The 19,597-nt window shown below is 34.3% G+C and overlaps 3 protein-coding genes across 3 annotated transcripts; all 3 read right to left on the reverse strand.

Annotated features, from left to right (window-relative positions):
• Positions 1-10,147: 10,147 nt before the first annotated feature.
• Positions 10,148-10,765, reverse strand: LOC139482973 (uncharacterized). The gene has a single exon (XM_071267002.1). It carries the CDS (start codon positions 10,763-10,765, stop codon positions 10,148-10,150), a length of 618 nt encoding a protein of 205 aa, XP_071123103.1.
• Positions 10,766-12,504: 1,739 nt separating this feature from the next.
• On the reverse strand, positions 12,505-13,098 carry LOC139482974 (uncharacterized). Its single transcript, XM_071267005.1, has one exon. The coding sequence runs from the start codon at positions 13,096-13,098 to the stop codon at positions 12,505-12,507; it is 594 nt and encodes a 197-aa protein (XP_071123106.1).
• Positions 13,099-14,579: 1,481 nt separating this feature from the next.
• LOC139482975 (uncharacterized) lies at positions 14,580-15,293 on the reverse strand. Its single transcript, XM_071267006.1, has one exon. The coding sequence runs from the start codon at positions 15,291-15,293 to the stop codon at positions 14,580-14,582; it is 714 nt and encodes a 237-aa protein (XP_071123107.1).
• Positions 15,294-19,597: the final 4,304 nt, after the last annotated feature.

A 19,597-nucleotide genomic window follows, 5' to 3' on the forward strand; every position in this document is an offset into this window, starting at 1 on the left:
ATGTAAGATACAGTCACAGAAAATAATTATATTCATAAGTACGTCTGAGTCAGTGACAACCCTACAACAGATGTATCCATCGGATCGCCATCAATGATGGTGATACATGGCTGTGTACATAATGTATATACAACTCGTCTAAACATCAACCCAACAATGTTAGATCTGTAAATTTGCTTTCGCAAATTTTTGTTTCTTACCTCGCCGGGATTCGAACTCATACTACTGTGATATCGTGACACCAAATCGCCTGCACTGCAGCCGTCCCGCTAGACCACACGACCACCTGGGCTCTCAAAAAAGAGCTTTCGGTGGGCATGTGTTACCTTTCCACGTCAGTTTTAATCTAGCGGCGTACTACAGTACATGATATATAAGGCATGAAGATGTTATTGTTACAGATCAGCTAAATTATCTATAGTAAAGGATCCTACAAATTAATGTAAGATACAGTCACAGAAAATAATTATATTCATAAGTACGTCTGAGTCAGTGACAACCCTACAACAGATGTATCCATCGGATCGCCATCAATGATGGTGATACATGGCTGTGTACATAATGTATATACAACTCGTCTAAACATCAACCCAACAATGTTAGATCTGTAAATTTGCTTTCGCAAATTTTTGGTTCTTCCCTCGCCGGGATTCGAACTCATGCTACTGCGATATCGTGACACCAAATCGCCTGCACTGCAGCCGTCCCGCTAGACCACACGACCACCTGGGCTCTCAAAAAAGAGCTTTCGGTGGGCATGTGTTACCTTTCCACGTCAGTTTTAATCTAGCGGCGTACTACAGTACATGATATATAAGGCATGAAGATGTTATTGTTACAGATCAGCTAAATTATCTATAGTAAAGGATCCTACAAATTAATGTAAGATACAGTCACAGAAAATAATTATATTCATAAGTACGTCTGAGTCAGTGACAACCCTACAACAGATGTATCCATCGGATCGCCATCAATGATGGTGATACATGGCTGTGTACATAATGTATATACAACTCGTCTAAACATCAACCCAACAATGTTAGATCTGTAAATTTGCTTTCGCAAATTTTTGTTTCTTCCCTCGCCGGGATTCGAACTCATACTACTGTGATATCGTGACACCAAATCGCCTGCACTGCAGCCGTCCCGCTAGACCACACGACCACCTGGGCTCTCAAAAAAGAGCTTTCGGTGGGCATGTGTTACCTTTCCACGTCAGTTTTAATCTAGCGGCGTACTACAGTACATGATATATAAGGCATGAAGATGTTATTGTTACAGATCAGCTAAATTATCTATAGTAAAGGATCCTACAAATTAATGTAAGATACAGTCACAGAAAATAATTATATTCATAAGTACGTCTGAGTCAGTGACAACCCTACAACAGATGTATCCATCGGATCGCCATCAATGATGGTGATACATGGCTGTGTACATAATGTATATACAACTCGTCTAAACATCAACCCAACAATGTTAGATCTGTAAATTTGCTTTCGCAAATTTTTGGTTCTTCCCTCGCCGGGATTCGAACTCATGCTACTGTGATATCGTGACACCAAATCGCCTGCACTGCAGCCGTCCCGCTAGACCACACGACCACCTGGGCTCTCAAAAAAGAGCTTTCGGTGGGCATGTGTTACCTTTCCACGTCAGTTTTAATCTAGCGGCGTACTACAGTACATGATATATAAGGCATGAAGATGTTATTGTTACAGATCAGCTAAATTATCTATAGTAAAGGATCCTACAAATTAATGTAAGATACAGTCACAGAAAATAATTATCTCAGACGTACTTACAAATACAATTCTTTTCTGTGTCTGTATCTTACATTAATTTGTAGGATCCTTTACTCTAGATAATTGAGCTGATCTGTAACAATAACATCTCCATGCCTTATATATCATGTATTGTAGTACGCCGCTAGATCAAAACTGACAAGGAAAGGTAACACACGGCCACTGAAAGCTTTATTATTGAAGAGCCCGGGTGGTCGTGTGGTCTAGCGGGACGGCTGCAATGCAGGCGCTTTGGTGTCACGATATCACAGTAGCATGGATTCGAATCCCGGCGAGGGAAGAACAAAAAATTTGCGAAAGCAAATTTACAGATCTAACATTGTTGGATTGATGTTTAGACGAGTTGTATATACATTATCTTCACAGCCATGTATCACCATCATTGATGGCGATCCGATGGATAAATCTGTTGTAGAGTTTTCACTGACTCAGACGTACTTATTATATATATATAAGTGCCTATAAATAGCAGCACATGACATACAAATCTATGGGAGTGTGGATTAATCAGTACAGAGATTAATTCAATTACACAAATAAAATTAAAGATTGCCTAACAATGTAATTTGAACACACTATGTAGTATGTAAATATAAAAATGTTTAATATATTTACAAAATGGTGAAAATAAACGCAATATTTCGCTAGACCAACTAGCTTTATCAAGCGTGCATCTATTCAGGTGAAATCGTCCTTTTTATCCCGTAATATCGGCCAATGGGCGTTGCTAATTTCAACTACCAATTATGTATTTTTAAGGCGGCTAAATCCAAGAGCAACATATACATGGAGCTGCAAAATTTTCTTATTTTTAAGACAGCTCAATCTAAATTCAACATAGACTTTGAGCTGCAAAATTTTCTTATTTTCAAGACAGCTAAGTGCAACATATACATTGAGCTGCAAAAGTTTCTTATCATCTACATCCGATTTCACCTGGATAGATGCACGCTTGATAAAGCTAGTTGGTCTAGCGAAATATTGCGTTTATTTTCATCATTATGTAAATATTTTAAACATTCTTATATCTACATACTAAATAGTGTATTCAAATTACATTGTTAGGCAATCTATATATATATATGAGAGCCCAGGTGGTTGTGTGGTCTAGCGGGACGGCTGCAGTGCAGGCGATTTGGTGTCACGATATCACAGTAGCATGGGTTCGAATCCCGGCGAGGGAAGAACCAAAAATTTGCAAAAGCAAATTTACAGATCTAACATTGTTGGGTTGATGTTTAGAAGAGTTGTATATACATTATGTACACAGCCATGTATCACCATCATTGATGGCGATCCGATGGATACATCTGTTGTAGGGTTGTCACTGACTCAGACGTACTTATATATATATATATATACGAGTCTAAATTGAAAACTACGTTCAAACCTATGACTGCGTTGGATAAAAACCGCAATTTTTATACGTGTGCATGTCAAACAAATTTCGTTGTAGAAGGGTCTAAAAACAGCACAAACAACATTTTCCAAAAGACCAAAAGCGTGAAAAAGTATATTTAAACAAAACGCATTTGACTAACAGGTCGAACAACTGATGTTCAATCATAGGTTTGAACGTAGTTTTCAATTTAGACTCGTTTATATATTCGGATCACCAGCAGTAATGGTGATACATGGCTGTGTACATTATGTATATACAACTCGTTTTAACATTAACCCAACAGTGTTCGATCTGAAATTTGCTTTCGCAAATTTTTTGTTCTTCCCTCGCTGGGATTCGAACACATGCTACTGAGATATCGTGACACAAAATCACCTGCACTGTAGCCGTCTCGCTAGACCACACGACCACCTGGACTTAAAAAATGAAGCTTTCGGTGGCCGGGTATTACCTTTCCACGTCAGTTTTAATCTAGCGTCGTACTACAGTACATGATATATTAGGCAAGAAGATGTTATTCTTACAGATCAGCTAAATTATCTATAGCACGACTGAGACATAACACTTGCACAAAATATGCAAAAGAAAATTCAATAAACATTCAGCGCTGGTAAGGAGATTTACGACTACAGAATAATCTACACAAAGACTATTATTTGACATCAAATTCATGTAAAGGAATGGAAACGTTAAAAAATTAACATCTTTGGTGATGGATTAAGGTTATAGTTTTCATTCATGCAGAAATCGTATTTTGCAAGATTATGTATCATTATGTTTGTGTTTGTTTTTTATTTTATCAATTTGTTTTATTCATGTTTGCGATCACTCTGGATGTTTAGATAGTTATGAGTTTTGATTTGGAACTGCAAAAGAAAAGGTCATTTGAATCATTGATTATTGGTTGCCCAACGTCTATTGGCAAATATTTCATGCATGACAGTTGTCTTGAAATTTGTACAGTGTTTAGTTAAAAGCATAAGGATAAGAGACCAGACATCATTTCCAACTTGAAACAAAATTATATGGATATCATAGCTCCGACTATGCTTGTTTCCCCCTTTTATGTATATTCAAATCAGGCATGAAGTAATGGTAATTTGTAATTATAATGCATGGTAATTGCGTGTTCTGCGTAATGCAGCAATTTTTGCATTACAAGTAATAGTGATATAATGCATTACTTGAAAAAAAACGTTGTGTAATTTGATGCCTTACATTGCATTACATAACACTAAATTGTATTAAATGAAATTACTTTTTTTTCACATACTATATTTCTTTAACCGATTGTTGGAGATTCAGCTAAAGCAGAATGTAAGATTTCTGGATTAATTAAGATCATAATCATTTGATAATCCCTTTAACAAATCGCACGTGGTAAATGATCACTCGACCAGAAATTTAATGTAATTGAAATTAACTAAAAAAAAAGACTTGATGTACGATAAAACTGAAACTGCTTAATAAATACAGGTAGCCTTTGTGAGAAATAAATAAAGATAAAAACATACTTTATTCAAATAATAATATATGGTGAGAGGTATAGATATATAGATCGATAATGATTGCAGGTACATGTACATGTGTAATGTCATTTGTACAAGGATAGATGATATTTATTAAGGTTGATGTTAATAATTTATAGTGGGAGTTTTTTTTTCTCATTTGCTTTTTCCCGACAAATGAGACGGTAAAAATTGGGGCCCCCTTAGTTGTTTCCCTGGGCAACTGAGGGTTTATGTAACAGGTGATTGTAAATAAAATATGTTTAATATTAAAAAAAAAAAAAAGATTTTAATCATTTGGATATTATTATTATTTTTTTTAAAAGCGTTCAATGATAACGTGACCAAATAATCGAAAAATGAAAAATAACTCTTATTTTAGTTTGTTTTACAATCAATGTATGCACCACTTTGACACTTGGTCATAAATTAAACTCTTTGTTCATTATTTATTTAGGAAAGACATGTTAATTAATTGAACAAATGTATATTTATAAAAGTGAAATTCACATTAGTTGAAATAAATATTAAACTTCATCTCTGTAATTTCATTTTGAGAAAACACAAAGACATATTCCTTGAAAGCCTTATTATGTTAAAATGAAATAGTTGTATCAAATAGACTGTTTACTCGGTACTTAAATTTGATATGTATACAGGCCAGTAATTGCATATGCTATAATATTTTGAGATATCGTGTTGTTTTTTAATGCTAGTATGTTTGATTTTTCCATTCAACAACATTTACAAATGTAATATGTAATTCGAAGCATAACTTTACAAAAAAATTGAAAACAACACGTTTAATAATGTCATGCGTCCGACGCGCTTTTCTGGCCTCACGGTCATAAAACTTTCGAGCATAATTTTTGTACTCGAAAATCAACTAATCAAATTGCTGGATTTCATGTTTCGAGCATGATGTGTGCCTTCAAGGCCAGGATTGACCTTCATCAGGAACACTCAAAGCCAAAAATTTGAAATCCGAAAATGTCTAAGTACTGAAACCGTTGAAGAGCTACATAACAGAAATAACTAAAATAAATAGCCAAATTCATCTAAAGTCAACTTTGCCGCCGGAGGGAGTTAAAACGTTAGTTTCTTAATAGTGTCAAAATTTATTAACGGGCCATTTTAGAAAAGTTTGTTTAATCATGTCAGTACTGAAGTACTGACTACTGAGCTGATGATACCCTGGGGACTGATAGTCCACCAGCTTTTTACAAAAGTAATTATAAAATAATGCATTACTTTGATAAATGCATGTACTTGTAATTGTATTTTAATGCATGCTTTTGTCAAACTATTTGTAATATAATACATTACATTGCAATGTAATTAGCCCAATGCCTGATTTTAATGCAATTGAATCGTTTATGTTTTAAATAAGAATGTCTTTCTTCGGTTTTATTAGACATGATAAAATACCTTGTATATGTTCTATCTTGATAGTTTTGGTTTTAACTCCCATTTGTTTCCTACCGTAGATGACAAATTGCGCATTGCATATGTACTCTCCTTCTTTATCATATTTCAAAATTGCATTTTCCTTAAGGTTTAAACAAGACTTTAAGTAGTTGTATTTGTGAATTGTAAAATTTCCATCTTGATTAACCGTTCCTGAATAATGTTTCGGATCACTTTCTATAAACCGTATATGTTCACCATACAATGTTCGCTGTTCCCATTTAAATGTGTTCGAACTGATATTTCGTCCATGCAGTTCACAACATATAGATCCATGTGTGTTCATCAACAAGGAGTTAGTGATATCTGAAATATCATAGTATAACCATTTGAGTATTAAACAAAAAAATCATGATACTAGATGAACTCACAACTTCAAATTAAGAAAATACCAACGAAAAAGTGTAGATTATAAATATAAAGACAACTGTTGTTTTAAAATAAATTATATTTAGTTTGCTTTAGATTATGTATTTGAAATCAAAACAAACAAAGTTCTAAGCTACTGACTAAACAAATGATTTCATTTTGCTATGCTACACAGAACCTGTAAGTCTGCTGCTATCATATTTTTCGATTCCATTCTATGCTATTATCATACGAACAATTATTGAACCTCGTACCGTTTTGGGTTTTACTGTTTAGAAATTACAAACCATAGTCATCAAAATGCATCATTTTATTTCAACTGTTAAAAATCAGTTACCTTGATGTATATTGACAAATAACTGGTAAATGATAAAAGCGGTGACTGTACGGATACCAATTTTTTAAATCATCACCTCTTTTTCAGGTATTGAAAATGCATTTAAGTGTGAAATTATCGCATTCATTTATCGATTTTTATTTTTTTTACTATCTCATTAAAGGACAGAATTGAAAACAGAAGTTAAAGCTATCGTTAAGACTAATATTCTTATTCGTATAGTAAGCTATAAGAATATTAGTCTCATTTACATTATAATTTTCTTTTTCAAGAGTCAATATATATATATATTGTTCCTAGGCATTTACAAATATAATCCACGGTATTAGCGCAGGATGTTACTAAAGTGATATGATGCATACTCATCTTTAAAGTTTTTTGTACTCAGTTATGTTACTCACTTGCTAATTGTATATTGTAATTGTACGTAAAAGGTTCTTTGTTGCCTTCTTTAAATCTATAATAACATTTATAAATATGTTGATCTTTCGGCGTGATATTATAAATTCGTAGATATGAAACAGTTTGTGGATGGTTTGTAAAGTCAACATTAAACAAAAACCTTGCTGCATTTAATTTCCTTCCGATTGATAAAATTGATTCAATTGTGCCCATCACATATGACCATCGGACTTCGCTCCTTTCAAAACTGTTCAAAGGGCATTGTAGTGTTAGTGTGTCACCAGCAAAAATACTATATAGGTTTTCATCTCCTGGGTTAAGGGTTATATGTTCTGAAATAGAACCGTTATTTTTATGAAAATCAATATGTTCATTTACAAAATACCAATTACTTTAATTTTACTTGTTAAATGCTTCTTTATTTACCAAAAAACGATACTGTTATAAAAATCATTTGTTTCCTGTAACTCTTTCAATATTATGCCGTATTATCACCGGCTTCGTTCAATATGCTAGGTTTGAAATTAATTAAAGCAATATTTATACATTTCATTGTTACTCAGTCAAATGCTGTATTATCATGTAAACACTATACTCACCTGTTTGAATGTGTATCAAGTAAATTGAAAACACCATTTCGAACAAACCATTCATCTAAAATAGAAATGAAACTTTTATTTAAGGAATAATTGTATTAATTGTTTCTGCCTAAATAGACATAACATAACAAATGTGGTGCACACTGAATAACGTGCGTTATATCGAATAGACTGACAAAATATTACAGATATTTCTTATAGTTTAATTCTAAATTCTATTTTAAAGTGGCGTAAATCATGAAAAGATTTTGATGACGTCATGGTGACATAACAAAATTATGTCAATGATATGATAATCAAAACGACGTCAGCCAATCAAAAGACGCGTTACATCCAAAATTAAATTATAATAAAATAGGACAAAAAGTTTGAAACTACAGTAAATTACCGAAATGAGAAACATTTGCCTCTTCTTTTAAAATAACGTAGAATTGCCAATAAAACAAAATATTTACACATCGAAATGCTTTTGATAGATGTAACAAAGCCATCAAAATTAGAAACTCAGAAGAAACATATGTGTTTAAGTTAACGATATAACCATTAGATTAGTGATCAAATCCAAATATGATGCATGCATCCTTTATAACTTCAACATTAATTTCAATAATGATTTCACATTTCACTGAATTTTGCCACCGTCACATATCTTTAAAGATAATCAACTTAAATTATTCTAAATAATTGTTGCTTAGTTCTTACATAGCTTACACCCTGTTTATAATTATCTAGATAAACATAATTTAAAAATAATCAGAACCAAGTTCAACATTTTTAATCTTATTTTAAGCGCGTGATACTAAACAAGGAGTTTTGTACCTAAGACAGAAGGGTGGGGTCAAACTATATGACGCCATCCAAATGCATGAATCGTCAAGAAATGGGGTCCAATCCCTAGCTAGCTGACGCCTGCTTTCTCTGGATCCGCCACTGAAGATTGAATTCATGTATTTTGCAGCAAAAGTGTGATTTTTTCGATTTTTTAAAAGGAGGAATTAGGGGAGTGAAATGGCACGCACATCCTGCATTGTTTCATAGAAAGTTTAGCAAATTTATTCAAAATAGATTTATCCCCCCCCCCTTTTCCCCGTTTCCGCAATAAATTTTGAACTTTCCACTGAAATCTTTCTTTAAAATATTACTGTTTTATGAACTTGCGTTTTTAAAGGTCTTAAATGTGTACAACATTCATCTTTTACTTTAAATGGTTTTTTTGTTGTTTTTATTTTTTTTATCAAATTACGAGTTTTTTACTTTTTGTCCGAGAAAAAATTCTCACCTGAATGGAAATGTAAAAAAAAATGTGTTTAAACTATAACTTACAATTACTGCTTTATGGCCATTTAAGTTTCTTCAATGTTCAGTCTTGCAAATTGTACTACTTCTTTCTTGAAACGTCGAACAAGTCAGATACAAAACAAAAGTAACAAAAAACAGACCGGAAACAACCTGCCGTATAGTTTTTCTGCACTTGTAGTCAGGTCAATGACTACTCGTGCAGAAAAACTATCCGGCAACGGTTGTTACCGACCTGTTTCTTTGTTACCTTTGTAATTTATCTAATAAAAAAACTCATCAATGAAGTGTCCAGAAGGGACAAATGCATGTGTATAATTTGTAGTGCACTTCGTGAACAATACTCGCTTTGTAAATTTCTAGACTCTTTTTTTTAAATATACGTTTTAACTTGAAGATGTCTTCAGAAACCATAACTTTCATATCGTTGCAGGACAAAAAGAAAAAGAATAAAAGAAATGTTTGCAATCTAATAAGCTTACAGTTATATATATTAAAGAGTATATTATAGAGTTTTATTTATTTCATAGTAAACGTCTAAAAATAAGCACAGTCCTAGAAAAAGGATTTTACTTGAATTTAAAATTGGTCGTCTAAAAGTGGTATGGTGATTTTTTTTTTTTTACTTTTACCCGGCAAATTTGACTTCGAATGCAGATCATAATTGGCAAGCTGTTTGGCTTGCTATTCAAAGACTGTCCCCAATTATCGTTCTTTTTTGTTTTATTCAAACATAATGTTCTATGCATTGGGCGAAAAAGATAACCCAAAAAGCCTTCAGATGACAAAACATCAGACAAAAAATTAACAAGTCTGTTCACACACGTTAGTTTCTTCGTTCACTTCGTCTCAGATAACAGTCCATGCTATTGACTTATAATGGGTAGAGTTTCCGCACGGGTCGATTTGTTATTCCTGATTTGGTACGCACCATAGCGACGCGAACTAAGCCGTCCTTGCCTTTAATAGTGTCCTGCACAACTCCAAGTCTCCAATGCACGCGCTTTGATTCGGCCGTGTATCTGAACGACATCGCCGTCTTTAATCTTCCGAACGTCGACTCCAGCTCTTTGGTGATATTCTCGCAATGAAGTAAGGTATTCTTCTTTCCATCTCGTCCAGAAGTTCTCAATCAATTGTCTCTGTCGTATCGTTTGATTGTTCAAGTTTGTGTGTGTTAATTCACAAACATTTAGATTGTCAATAGCACTATTTGACGATACATACGGTAAATTTGTTATTCTTCGTCCATGTATAAGATGAGATGGTGTAAGCGGCTCCGGATCTCTGATATCTGTTGAAATATACGTCACTGGTCGATCGTTGAGTGTGGCTTCGATCTCTGTTAATACAGTCCTTAGAGTCTCATCGTTGACATGTGCACGTCCTAATACTTTCTTAAGTGATGTTTTTGTTAAGCCAATCATTCTTTCCCACATGCCCCCGAACCATGGAGCTCTATTTGGGATGAATTTCCATTCAATGCCATAATTCTGAATATTTTCTTTAACTTTTCTAGAATTGCAAAGTCGTGAAATTTCGTTTGAAGCAGCTTTAAATGTTAGCTCATTATCTGACATCATTATTTTCGGCACTGATCGTCGACTTACAAATCTCCGGAAACACAATAAAAAAGATTCTTCGCTGAGGTCGTAAACTAATTCCAAATGTACTGCTCGAGTGACAGCACATGAAAATAGGCATATGTAAGCCTTCGATTCTTCGTTGTGTCTGTTTCTTGTCGTTAGCGCACCTGTGAAGTCTACACCGGTTATGCTAAAGGGTGTAGCATCTTGAACTCTCTCCTTTGGTAATGGTGGAATTTCTGGTGCGGGATAAGATTTTTACGATTACTTTTCGGCACGTTACACATTTCGACAATATAGATTTCACGCACTGTCTTAATTTCGGAATCCAAAATGTTTGTTGTATGTATGCTAGAGTGATATGCTGAATGTAGTGTGTTCTCATGTGCTTCTAACACTATCAAATGTGTAAGACGGTCCTTTTCCGGTACCAGATATGGAAACTTGACTGTTTCTCCTACTGTCGCATTGTTTATTCGGCGGCCACCACATCGTAATAATTGCTTTTCGTTTTGAAAGAGCTTTAATTGTCGCACAAGTGTTTTACTTTTTGTAGAATTATCTATACAATTTATTTCGTCACTAAATATTTTACCTTGTGTATATCTCATCCATAGGAATTTTGCATTTTCAATTTCATCAGTACGTAACAAATCTTTCGTTCGTTCAGTTTCCGTTGCTCTGCAGTTTCTTTCGAATCTCATTACATATGCGGTAATGCGGGTTAAATTTTTAAGAATTGTACCGTTCGATATCTATGATTTCTCCTATACCAATACATACATTTTGATTATTCTCCATTGTTTCAATTTTGTCATCGTTCTCCGACATTGTTGTACATACACTAGACGTTACATTGTTTCCGTTCCATGTCGGCCAATTTTCTTTGCTGTTTAACCATTTAGGTCCACTAAACCATGTTTCATTCTGTTGCAGTTCTTCAGATGTTATACACGTGTTAGCAGATCTGCAGGATTGTCTTTCGTAGGGCAGTATCTCCATTCATTATCTCCACACAAAATTTTAATTTCTTCAATTCTATTTTTGATAAATTGTCTCTGTGGTTTTACGGATGCAAGCCAACTTAGTACGGTTTGACTATCACTCCAAAATTGTATTTCACTGAAAGTTTCTGGAAAGTTTTTGCAGATATGATCAGTAAGTCTTGCTCCAATTACAGCGCCCATAAGCTCTAGTTTTGGTAAAGTTATAGTCTTGATAGGCGCAACTCGATTTTTTGCCATTACTATTGTTGGTTTTCTGTCATACAAGATGTACGCGCATGCGCCGTACGCATGAGTTGAAGCATCGGTAAAAACATGAAGAGTTGGTAAATTTCTGTTAGTCTCGTTCTGTGTTTGAGTACTTCGATGAATCTCTGTTTTTAAGCTCGATGCTAGATCTCGTGAAATTAATATCCATTTTGATTGGATATCTTCAGGTAATATTTCGTCCCACTCCAAATTTAGCTTCCAAAGTGATTGCATAAATATTTTCGCCTTTACAGTCACTGGGCTTAATAGTCCTAACGGATCGAAAATCTTGGATGATTGCCGTAAAATATATCGTTTAAAAGTTTTCCTTTTTTGTCCATCTCGAACGTGTTACTTTGATAAAAACAACTTGTCCGATTTAGCTTTCCATTGCATACCAAGAATTTTAGTAAGCTCATCTTTGTCTAAGGTTTGTTCTTTGCTAGCTATTTCTTGTAATTTTGGACTGTTTGAATTCCATCAGCGTAGGTTGAATCCGCCTTTCGTTAGTAATTCTCTCGATCTCGTGTAATAATTTATTACGCCATTTTCGTTATCAAAGCTAGTAAAAATGTTGTCCACATATAATCCATTTTCAAGTGTATCTGAAAGTTTCCCCGGATTTTCCTTAAAGTGCCTGAGAAGTGTGGCGCTCAAAATGAATGGCGAACATGTAGCTCCGAAGAGTACGGACTTGAAGCGATATGTTATTAGCACACTTGATGTGTTTGTAGGGTTGCTAAGCCATAAGAACCTCGTTGCATCTCGGTCTTTCTCGTCCTGCTGTATTTGTAGAAAATCCTTTTCTAAATCTGAAGTTGTAGCATATTTCTTAGCGCGAAATCTCATAAGTATTCCCGTTATGTCATTCATAACAGGTGGGTGTGATTCTAAGAATTCATTTAGACTTGGATTATCTCTTCCATCTTTGCAGCTACAATCATAAACAATGCGTATTGGCGTAGTAGATGATTCATTGGAAACAGGGTGATGTGGGATATAATGTACGGGTCGATCGGTAGGAAGTTTTGTTTCCTCAACCTTTTCAATAAAATGTCTTCTCTCCTGCTCCATTATGATATCTCAATATTTTTTTAATAAATCAGGTTTGTTTGCTAGACGTCTAATAACGCTTCCTGTCCTCTGTTTAACCAATTCCAAGTTATGCGGCAGCAGAAGGAAATCTGGTTTCCATGGTCACTTAGCTGTGTACTTTCCATTTTCTAGTATTATAGACTTTTCTCCGTATTCTCTTACAACTTCAGACTGACTTTTAATATTATCGCTTCCTGAAACCCCCAACGATTCTAAGTTCAAAAACTTTTCCAAGTCGCAAACAACGGCTGAGTGATTTGAACTACTTCCGTTCTTAGTTAGTACGGGTCCCGACAAGAGATAACCTACTCTCGACTTTACTGCGGTCGGTCCATTTCCTCTTATTATTTCGTCTTCAACTATTGACCAGTAATAGTCTGCGCCGATCAATAAAGATATGTTAAACTTGTCTTCTGCGCATATCGGATGTGCGAGTCGTAAACCACGTAAGTATGGCAGTGCTTTGATTTCCTATTGTGATTTTGTCTGAATAGGAGCGGCAATTTTCGGTACAATTATTACTTCAATTTTTATTCTTTGATTGTCAACTGTTTCAATAGCTATGTTTGCTTTATCAAGATGACGAGCTTGTCCTTCGTTTCCTCCAAATCCAGATATTTTCAGTGCAATCTTTTCGGTGGACTCAATTTCTAATTTTCTAGCTAAATCTTCAGTTATGAATGAGTTCTGTGCTCCCTCGTCAAATAAAATATTTGTCATGATAGATCGATTTTCGGACCTAACTGGAGTTACGGCAGTTTTCATTAAAACATCTGTATGTGCAGTAACAGTAGAATGTAAGGATGTGATTAGCTCCAGTGGTGTTTCCTCTACGGCGGTATGTGCTACGGTCTTTTGTGTACTATACTGGTTTTCGGTCAAGTTCTTTGGTTCTATGTTATGTACTTGGACATGTATGCTCGTGTGATGTCTCTTTTCGCACTGGCGGCATTTAAATTAAGACTTACAATCAGCTACTCTATGACTTCCGAAACAGTTAAAACATACCTTTTTTCGCTTCACAATTTCAATTCGTTTCTCAACATCTTTCACGGGTTTGCATGTATTTGGATTGTGGGATTCTTCACAAAAAAACATTTCTTACGAGACTGTTTTCCGTTCTTTCCCGGAAATGTTTCGGCAATAAACGAAGCGGTCGGTAAAATTTCTAAATCTTCATTACTTTGACCCGTAGATTGACCTGCAACCTGTACGCATACTTCCCTCTTTATTGCTGTGCTCAATGATTCAATGTCCCAGTCGTCGTTTCCGCGGTCTCGGGTTATGTTTTTTCGTACATTGGACGGCAACTCATTGTATATTATAGGCGTAAAAATGGCTCCAAATGTACTGTCGTTTGTTCCTAACGACTCGCATCCGCGTATGCTACACTCAATTATGTCGGAAAAGTTTCTCAAACTGTCTGCGTTTGACCTCGGTGCGGGTAAATCAATTAAATTTTAAATATATGCGTTGGTGATTTTGTGGTTCTGACCAAACCTCTCTCTCAGTATTGATACGGCTTGATAGTAATTTGCACTTGTGAGTGGTAAACCGGCGATACATTGCGCGGCTCTTCCCTGAATTTGATTTTGCAAATACGTAAATTTCTGCACGTCTGTTAATGTTTTGTTATTGTGTATTGTTGATTGATACGCATCCCAGAAAGGTTGCCAGTTTAACAAATTGCCATTGAAATATGGTAGATTCGATTTTGGTAGCCTGTGGTAGATGCTAGAATTTGTTGCGTTCATTGACGATCTGTATTGCATATCATTATTCTGCATGGGATGTGGAGTATAACATGTAGATGTGGAATTGATAAAAACAAAATCTACTGTATTTGGATTTAAGTTCTGATTAGATCTAGTTTCATTTGATTTGTTTTTCTGTTTTGAACTTGATGAATAGCGTAATTTTGTCAAGATTCGTTCTATATCTAAAACATACCGATCTGAGTCTTCTATCTCTGCTTCCATGTTTTCCTCTGCAATCTCCTCCAATATTTCATTATCAAGTTCCGAAAGAATATCCCTCTTTTTCTTCAAGGTTTCACATAGGCTTTCTATTTCGTCGCGTTGTGTTGTTTCTTTCTCTAATTCCTCTTCACTCTTTGAAATTAATCTCCTTGTGGCTCCTCGATGGCCCACTCTAATGGCTTTCTTTTTCGCCATTATATCCTCTGGTCACAGCACTAATGTGACGGCTTGGTAAACTAAAAGTCTAGACAGGCAGTAAAACAACGTCTGGTTCGTTTGATCGTATAATCTCAACTCAATATAGTAACAATAGCACAACGTTAACAGAAGATATGATGACGTTAACAATGTGAATGGAAACTGTTAACGTTTGACGCGTAAGTTAAACTGTCTCTAAATCACCGACAACAACACCATCCCCCTTACACAGATATATACAATGATCTAACATTGTTGGGTTGATGTTTAGACGAGTTGTATATACATCATTGATGGCGATCCGATGGATACATCTGTTGTAGGGTTGTCACTGACTCAGACGTACTTATGAATATAATTATTTTCTGTGACTGTATCTTACATTAATTTGTAGGATCCTTTACTATAGATAATTTAGCTGATCTGTAACAATAATTAACATCTTCATGCCTTATATATCATGTACTGTAGTACGCCGCTATATTAAAACTGACGTGGAAAGGTAACACATGCCCACCGAAAGCTCTTTTATTTGAGAGCCCAGGTGGTCGTGTGGTCTAGCGGGACGGCTGCAGTGCAGGCGATTTGGTGTCAGGATATCACAGTAGCATGGGTTCGAATCCCGGCGAGGGAAGAACCAAAAATTTACGAAAGCAAATTTACAGATCTAATATTGTTGGGTTGATGTTTAGAAGAGTTATATATATATATATATATATACGAGTCTAAATTGAAAACTACGTTCAAACCTATGACTGCGTTGGATAAAAACCGCAATTTTTATACGTGTGCATGTCAAAACAATTTCGTTGTAGAAGGGTCTAAAAACAGCACAAACAACATTTTCCAAAAGACCAAAAGAGTGAAAAAGTATATTTAAACAAAACGCATTTGACTAACAGGTCGAACAACTGATGTTCTATATATATATATTTATACCGGGTCTTTACAACGCCAACAAACAATACCTGTCTGACAACAAGAAGATTGCTTTCTTAACACAAAAATGGACGGGGAGTCACAGCGTTAAATTCCCCGCACAGTAAAGTACTGTATATTCATCAATATTGTTAGCAGAGAAGGCTGAATGTCTGGATAAAGAAAAAAAGATTTTTTTTAGCAGAGTTTTGTATTTGGTCAAAAAGCGGTCTTGATCATGCTGCTTTGAACATATCAGGTCCGTCCTGTGTCTATGACATCTTAAACTTGTTGCGTAATTACTTGAGGATACCTGTATTATATAGGGAAGCAGTATATTGATTAAGAGTTTTTAGACCTTACTTACATTCAGCGGGTGCCATCAAATATTAACTCACTATATATCCGTCTCTCCGACCGTCAATATCTGTTCGTCAGTCCGTCCACACTAAATATCGTAAGGTAGTTTGATTTGACCAATTTAATATTTATCAAAATAAAACTAACAAATAACATTTATTACCACTCTAATGCGCACCCTTTCGATTTTGAGCGATTTTCAACGGCGATTATTTATTTTCTTTGGTATGCGGACTTCGGCTATGCATGACACTGTGAGTTGTTTAATTTTTTTTTAAAGTTCAGTGATGTTTGTCAACAAAAATATATACTTCGCACTGTCTTTGAATGCAAACACATCTGTTTTTTTTTTCGTAACCTGTACATTTCAGTTTACAATGGGATACGAGCGTCTTTCAAATCTATTTCTGTTCATATAAACCGACACCGCAATGTTGATGTTGATGCGAGTTCAGTATAACTGATTTTATCAGCATATAAAAACCGTCGAATTGACGTTGGGTAAATGTATCATTGTCTTTGTGTATGAAACTGAATCTGAAAGTTATAAATAAAAGTTCAGAAATATTAGATTGGTTTAACCCATTTTTGCCCAAATATGAGTTAAAAGATTCTTTCAAAAAAGTTGAAAATCTTTTCCTTTGACCCTCTGTGGGCCTTAATCTAAAACTAGCCTGATCTACACTGAGCATATTGTGAAAAAAAAAAATTAAGATTTTTGATCGTACACTATTACGTTAATTCAGGTGTTAATGTAAAATTATTCTTAACACATGGCAAGAGTAAAATCTCTTTGTTCTTACTGTGTTATAATCTGGATAATGCACAGCAAAGGTGTGCATTAACTACCTCAGATATACTGCACAGTTCAAATCTATTTTTATCTTAGGGGCGGTTCCTGGATTTTAAAAGGGGCGTCATTCTATCAAATTAAAAAAAATAATCACCGAGTGTAGCGAGACAAAAGACAAAATTGACTATTTTAAGCTAAAACACGATACTTTGTCCAATCCAAGGGTTAAAGACCTGTTCGCCCCCACCCCCGAATCCGCCATCTGCCTTGAAATTACGACAAAGTTGAACTTCGTACAAACATCGTAGTTTCAAAATAGGAAAACGAAAGGTTTCTCATTCCTTTTTTTTTTTTTTTTTATCTAAGCTGGGACATAAACTATTTTATTATATTTTGTGTACAACGTAAATATAAATCAGTGTTTTAAAGTTAGAAAGATAGTTAAAACAATTTTTGGTAATTTCTGCCAAAAAAGAAATGCATCTAAGAATATCCGAATAAAAGAAATCTGATTTGGATTAGTTTCAGGCTATTCCTATAAAAGGACTATTTATGGATCGAATTTAATGAGGATCATATTTAAGTTAGTTTAAAAACGGGGATTAGCTGGAAAAAGGGGGGGGGGGGGGGTAAATGTTTTAAAAGAGAAATGTATTTTCTGTTTATTTAACATTTAAAATTTAGGTAATATAACATCTTCCTCGGTTCTTTTTTTCTCTAAGCATATCATTGAGGGAAAGAAATTCAAAAGCAATTAATCCAATTTTAAACTCAATAACCCTTGCAGTTATTTTTCTTTTCATTCACCAATTTGAAAGTACACAATTTGTCAAAGTCTTAATCGTCACCAATTAAATAAAAATTGGGAATAAATTTAACGGAAACGATAAAAATAAATATACCATTAAATCGCAATTTTAGAATGAGTCTAAATATAATTTTTTTTTTATTAATTTTAAACTTACCAAAGTCGTATTTCCCCTACAAGAAACTTTCCTAGGATCAGTGGATTGCGGAATAACGTCCACATTTTTAAAACGTTCACGTAAATTGATTGCGTCATGTGTTAAAACAGTTATTGGCCAATCAAATCGGTATATGTAATTTAATCTGCACAGCACGAGATGACCCAATAACCCGAACTCCTACGTCGTTCGGGTTATTGGGTCATCTCGTGCTGTGCAGATTAAATGTCATATACCGACTTGCTTGGTCAATAACTATAACATAATTCTTCGTACTTTTCTTCATGAATATTATCATGATAAAAACCATTAAATATGATATTTTTGTACACAAAATTATGCAACTAAAATGCTGAAAACCGTTTTCCGTCGGGGGGCTTCGAACGGCCTCCAGACCCCCTACCGATTTGTGCCTACATTTGATTTGAAATTAGCCACTTAGATTTTTGCCATATATGGTGAATTAGGTACTTGAAAAATGGCAACACAAATATTTCAAAAACAGACTTATAATTAACTTAATTATAAGTTTTTGGCAAAAATTCAAGTTTCGACTTTCATTGAGGTATGCCAGATGTTTATATTAACAAATAAATATTTGTTTATACTAGTATGTCTATAATTTTTGTAGGGTTTTGACGGCTCATTCTCTTGATGATCATTTTAAACTGAAATTACCCCCTTTTGTAAAGTCGCATGTGTGTACTCTGAAAACTTATTTTATGATAAATATCTACTTTTTGAATAAAAAATTGAATAAGGAAAAAAATACTTTCAGGTTTTTAATCATTCTACTATAAAAAGGGTTTTTTGAAATTGAATTAGATATTCAATTTTGTTTTTCCTTGAAAAACGACATGTGACCTTTGATCTTGATTTCTAAAAAAATGAACCATATGTTCTTTTGACGACGTAAATAATCTCAAAGTACACATATTTTCGAATCGAATGATATTTGATATAGCTATATACAATTACCTTTATATATGAAATCATGTATCAAGTTAAATGCTAGACATTTGCAATCTATAGTATAATAAATGTTTACCTCTCTACAGAATGAAATAAGACTTACTTTCACCCCTCTAAAAAAGCAAAACCAACACCAATACAATAAAATTACATAAAAAAATTAAACACTTCACAAAAATTCATATTTCGTCAAATTGAAATGAACCAACAGAACATACAAAAATTGAGTCATAACAAAGTTGGACAATGGAAAGTTTTCGAATTTGATTGAAACTTTTAGTATATTTATTAAA

Source organism: Mytilus edulis, chromosome 7, assembly GCF_963676685.1.
Source record: "Mytilus edulis chromosome 7, xbMytEdul2.2, whole genome shotgun sequence".
NCBI lineage: Eukaryota > Metazoa > Mollusca > Bivalvia > Mytilida > Mytilidae > Mytilus > Mytilus edulis.